General features: G+C 39.2%; 1 protein-coding gene across 12 annotated transcripts in view; it reads left to right on the forward strand.

Moving 5' to 3' along the window:
- R3HCC1L (R3H domain and coiled-coil containing 1 like) overlaps positions 1-5564 on the forward strand; it is a 99110-nt gene extending 93546 nt beyond the window's left edge. For all 12 annotated transcript variants that reach the window (XM_032281225.1, XM_032281226.1, XM_032281233.1 and 9 more), the window contains one exon: positions 4757-5564. In XM_032281225.1, the coding sequence (XP_032137116.1) occupies positions 4757-4824 (68 nt within the window). In that variant the 3' untranslated portion in view covers positions 4825-5564. The remainder of the gene's footprint in view (positions 1-4756) is intronic.
- Positions 5565-6000: the final 436 nt, after the last annotated feature.

Genomic DNA, 6000 nt, shown 5'->3' on the forward strand with positions numbered 1-6000 from the left:
CAGAATTAGCACGGGGATTGGAATCTACATATTATCCTGTTATAATATAGTATGATAATCTCCCACCCTTTCTTTCACCTGCTTGAAGAGTTCTACTGTCTGGCAACAGTGCCTGGTACATGAAAAGATACTCAGTACATGTTCATTGACCAAATACGTGGATGACATTGGTTACTCTTAATTTTTCTTTGTAAATCTTGACTCTACTCTGAATGCTTTTAAGTCCTTCATATTTTTTTATAAAACCCAGAATGTGAAACCTTCCTAATTAATGAATGTTGAATTCATGATTTTGAGTTTTAAGTACTTTTCTGCTATATTTTTCCCTCTGCTTTGATCTTTTATTTATTTATTTATTTTTGAGACAGGGTCTCACTTTGTCACCCAGGCTGGAGTGCAGTGGCATGAGCACACCTCACTGCAGTCTCAACCTCCCAGGCTCAGGCAATCTTTCCACCTCAGCCTCCTGAGTAGCTGGGATTGCAGGCATGTGCCACTGTGCCGGCTAATTTATTCTTTTTTGTAGAGATGGGATCTCTCTATGTTGCCTGGGCTAGTCTCAAACTCTTGGACTCAAGTGATTTTCCTGCCTCAGCCTCCCAAAGTGCTGGAATTACAGAAATGAGCCACTGTGCCCAGCCTAAAATCACATTTTAAAGACCAAACTCAGGGCGGGGCATGGTGGCTCATTCCTGTAATCCCAGCATTTTGGGATGCCGACACGGGTGGATCATCTGAGGTCAGGAGTTTGAGTCCAGCCTGGCCAACATGGTGGAACCCCATCTCTACTGAAAATACAAAGATTAGCTGGGTATGGTGGCATGCGCTTGTAGTCCCAGCTACTCAGGAGGCTGAGGCAGGAGAATTGCTTGAACCTGAGAGGTGGAGGTTGCAATGAGCCAAGATTGCGCCACTGCACTCCAGCCTGGGTGACAGAGCAAGACTCTGTCTTAAAAAAATAAAAAACGAAATAAAGACCAAACTCAGGAATGTATAAAAATTTTCCCATGTTCCACTCATCCAAGTACTTGGTTCCCACCTAAAACTGGACATGTAGATATCATTACCTGTCAGAATAAGCTACCTTCTTAAGTTTCAAAGCCTGCTACAATTTTATTTTAATTTATTTTCATTTTATTCTTGAAGGTAGGTGATTAGTTGACTGGTTCTGAAAGGCCATTTTGGGTCACAGGGCTGAAAGGCAGAGTAAGTAAACAATAATCTGCTCACCCCCCGTTCGATTAATTAAATCACCAAGAACTTCAGATCATCTCTGTAAGACAGTAATAAATTTAATCACAGTTGCTACCTTCTGAAAGCCCTTTTTAGGCTTTCCATTATTCTGTCTTAAAGGGCAGTGCAGCATTGCAGATTCATAATCTAGGTCTTAGGGTATTTGGTGTCTTTTCTCCCCTGATATCTCAAGTTCATTTCTAACCACATTTTCTTTCATTTTAATGTGATTTTTTTTCTGTGATACAGCATTTACTCACTTTTGTGGTGTTGGTTGCTATTTAATAAACCTATTACCTTTACCTAGTTGAGAGATGAAAACATTAACCTAGGACTTGCTAACTGACGAGGTTACCAGCTGTTGCTAAAATAAATAATACAGTGTTCCTTGTGTTGACACTTAATACATTGATAATTATTCTGCTCTCCAGAGTTAAATGCCCCCTTCTGGGATCCAGACTGCATTTTCCATATATTATGATTATATAAATATTCGGTAAACTTAAAATCTAAAACATAGCTAAAATTAAGAGGTTACTTAGATTACTTCTCCTTGATCTATTACATCTGTCACTCTATAAAAGAAGGCAATTAGATTAGTTTGACCAGACATGTTCTTCACAAAGCATGTTGTTTATTATTCTGTAGGTGACTGCAGTAGATTTTGTGATGATTTTTCGTAGGCCTAGAAGTAAATTTTGGAAGTCTTTAATTTACATCCTCTTTCTTCACTTTTTTTAAAAACGTGACACCAAACTGGCCCTTTTACAGTCTTCAGTGCTTTACATTCTCTTGAAAAGTAAAGTCTTGACTGCAAAGTCTTGTGATTGCAGTCAACTCATTTAATATAGTTGTTTCTGTTGATTTATTTATTATATTAGATAATGAAAGTTTTCTGGGCTAGCCTATGTGATTGTTTTAGGTTAATCATTTTGGGCTGAATTTTCTATTTTTTCTTAGTTCCTTGCCCTCATGTCTGCTGTCGGGCTTTCTCTTTACTTATTCTTTTAATTGTTGGAGGTAAGTTAGTAGGAACTTTCTTTCATGCAGCTTATCAGCTATTATCTGCTTCCCTTTCTCTTTAAGAAAGGGACATGTTTCTTTGTTTATCTGTTAATTTTTTTTCATATTTTTTTCCCTTGTAGATATTTTCAGATGTCAGGATAGTAGACAGTGTGCTGGTAAAGAGTTAAGGATCTGGGTTCCAGATTCAGTTCTTTCACTGGCTATGTAACCTTAGGCAAGTCACTTAAGCTTTCCAAGCTTCTGTTTCCTCATCTTTAAAATGAAGAAATTATTTCCAACCCTGACCTACGTTTCTCTATTCTATTCATGTTCTTGTATTTCTAAATTTACACCTCACGTTTTCACTATTTCTTTGTGCTTCTCAATTTGTCTTCCTACTCTTACTAGTTTTTTTTCATATGACTTAACATTAGAATCTATTTACTTCTTTAGAAAGTGCTTGGAAATATTTCAGGGCAGGCACAGTGGCTCACGCCTGTCATCCCAGCACTTTGGGAGGCCGAGGTGCGAAGGTCACCTGAGGTCAGGAGTTTAAGACCAGCCTGGCTAGCATGGCAAAACTCTATCTCTACTACAAGTACAAAAAAATTACCCAGGCATGGTGGCCACGTGCCTGTTACTCAAGAGCTACTTGGGAGGCTGAGGCATGGGAATCGCTTGAACTCGGGAGGTGGAGGTTGCGGTAAGCCAAGATCATACCACTGCACTCTAGCCTGAGTTTACAGAGAGAGACTCCCATCTCCAAAACAAAAAAGGTTCAGAATTGAACTTTCCAGATTTTAGAAAGGTAATATGGTATCTGTGTTTCATAACACCAAAATCAGACACATTAATATTTCTGCAGCAGAGTGTTTGACTGTTCACATTAAAGGGGATGTGTAAAGACTGTAAGTGGCTTCATATCCTTTCAGGCTAGATTTGCCTCTATCAATGAGTTTTGGCCCCAAGCTTTAAAGAAAGCAATAACTTTGTTTTCAGAATTGTTTTGATTTTAGAATTGTGTGTTGTAGGCCAGTCATATTTTTCTACTGCTCTTGAATGTCTTTTCATATTACTTTTATGATTTAAGTTTCACACCTTATTGAAAAATTGGAGTTCTAATAATTTACTGGTTTCTTCATTTTTCCTTGGAACGTAGAACTAGATTTTGATTGCTTTCATCCATTGCCTTTGGATCCCCTCTTAACTTCTCCATGTTTGTAAGGATCAAGACCATGCTGTCTTCCTAAGAAATGCTGGCATCTGTTCGACAAGCCACTTATCCTTTGTGCTGTCTCTTAGAGAACCCCAGCGCAGTTCAAGCCTGCCTCCGTTCAGGGCACTCTACCAGCCTTCAGTTTGCAATTTACAGACCACTGTTTTTTGCCTCTTGGAACTTTGCTGCTATATTCAGATAATGCCACAAGATGGTGCCCAAATAGCAGTGAATTTCTTTTTCTCACATTTCCAAGTGCCAGTCAGCTTCATAACCAACTTCTTTGCCCTTAAAGTACACTCAAATATAGTATAGGAATGTTATAAGGGATTTTACAGATTAGGGAAGATAGAATAGCAAGTGTTTATTCTAAAATTCATCTCGATTTCTGTAATCTTGGTTCATTGCTTGCTCAATCTTATACAGATGTTATAAATTTGGAACAATAACCCTTGGAAGGAAGCATTTAAGCTTACCATCTATGATGTAGGCTTATCACCATTTTATGGTGTCAAGATAAATGACTAGCCATGAAATTGGAACTGTTATTGTGTCACCTGAAGGAGTGCTTGTGTCACCACACTGCTGTATGGTCTGCATTTTCTCAGACTGTGGTGAACGTGTTAAATGGAGAACTAAGCTTCTATATTAAAAATTGAAGATGGATGCTCCAGATTTGTATATTTTTTGTTTTTAGAAATAGTTTTAGTTTTCCCTGTTGGAATTGTATATTCCAGAAGATTTCTGGCTCCTGGAAGTGCTTGAAAATATTGAAATTTGGTTTGCCTCTGAAATATTTTTTCAATAAAGTTGTAGAATTTTTTTCAATAAAGTTGATAGGAGTAAAGCCCAGGGGCTACCACTTCCATTTAAGCAACAAAATAGAAGAATGTCAATGACATATTCTTGATACCTATTGAAATATTTATAGTGATCAGTAAGCTGGGAATAATGGGCAATTGTGTTGAAGCACTAAACATAGTTGAAAAGTAGAATTTAAATATGTATTAGCAAGACTAGAGTCTGAATCCTACTGGATTCTGACTTATTCCATATAATTTTAATTTCTGTTAGCCACAGATGTTTTTTATTATATAGTTATAAATGTAATGACTTATAGTAGTTATCATTTTCACTTACAAAGCACTTGGGAAATGAAAGGAATTAACTCTTGGAATCAGCTAAGGGAGATCAGGATATCCATTTGTCTCATGACTAACGTTTGCCTTGTAATTTGGATTAAGGGAAAGTCACTGGTTATATGAAGTAGACAACCACGTTTAACACTGCTCTTATTTACAGAGAGAAAGCGGTTGGAAGCCAAGCAGCGGGAAGACATCTGGGAAGGCAGAGATCAATCTGCAGTTTGAACATCACTCATTGAAAGGGATAATTTCATGAATCAGAAAATGTTTCCATAGTCGTCAGATAAGAGGATCTTTCCAGAGCTCTGACTACATGCAGATGTGCATGTTAAAGAGATAAAGTGATCAAGACAAGGACTGAATGGGGATAGGAGGAAGACAGACTCCTGTCTTCACTCCTAAATACAGTACTTCGGAATCACCCTACTATGGTGGGCATAGCAGGGAGCCATCAGCTAGGAAGAAACATGGAAGATGTGACTTCTAAGAGTCCCCTGGACACGGCAAGTCATGTTAGCGTGGGTCACACATCCAAGATGTTGAAAGCAAATACAAAACAGAACAGAGGATTTAAACCTGCAAGGATGGGCGATTTAGGCCCTGCAAAGGCAGAGCATTCCTTAGTACCTCACAAGACAGAATAATACTGGAGGCAGAGTAGGGGGCGGGTAGAGAGCAGTTAGTACAAAGAGGCAGAACAGTGTCTGGTTTACTTGGCATACACAGAATCTACACTGCCAGTTCCAGAACTCCAAAGTTGGTGAACTATAGCAGATGTGCGTATTTAGACTCCAGAATTTATACTGAGCTCAGTGCCTGGGGCTACTGTAGCTGCATTGCAGCCAGGGGGCATGCCAGCTTCATTCCTCCGAGTAAGCCAGCCTTGGGAGCTGTGTGCCAGTCCCGGTGTAAGCAGCAGTACTGTGCTGTAAGAGGGAACATTAAAGCCCATTTTATGACGTGTACCACTCTGGCGTTTGTCGGTTTTTGTCCTTCCAACAAAGAAATAGGAGAGCAGTTTTCTTCTTATCTTCATGCCTATAATGCTGTGCATGGGTTAAATGGATCTGTTGTTTTTATTGAATTCCAGTGAGTAGAGAATTGATCATTTCTCTGCCTCAGTATACTACAAAAGTGATTATCCTGGGACTGGTATATGTTAGCTCCTCTCCCCTTCGTGTCCTCCTTGTGCACCCTCATTCCAACCTTTTTCTTGCCTTCTGCCATCTCTGCAAATCTGATATCCTGCAGAAGACATCTGGCACACCAGCATGTTCTTGTTATGATCTTCTCAACCTATGCCAGAGGTACCTGGCAAGCAGCACCAGACCATCCGTTACAATGACGGGCAGCCAGGATAAAATAAACACCCCTGGGCAGTGAGAGATTTCCTAAAGGATG

This window comes from Sapajus apella, unplaced genomic scaffold (genome assembly GCF_009761245.1).
Source record: "Sapajus apella isolate SASKATOON/1434 unplaced genomic scaffold, GSC_monkey_1.0 scaffold13, whole genome shotgun sequence".
Taxonomy (NCBI): domain Eukaryota; kingdom Metazoa; phylum Chordata; class Mammalia; order Primates; family Cebidae; genus Sapajus; species Sapajus apella.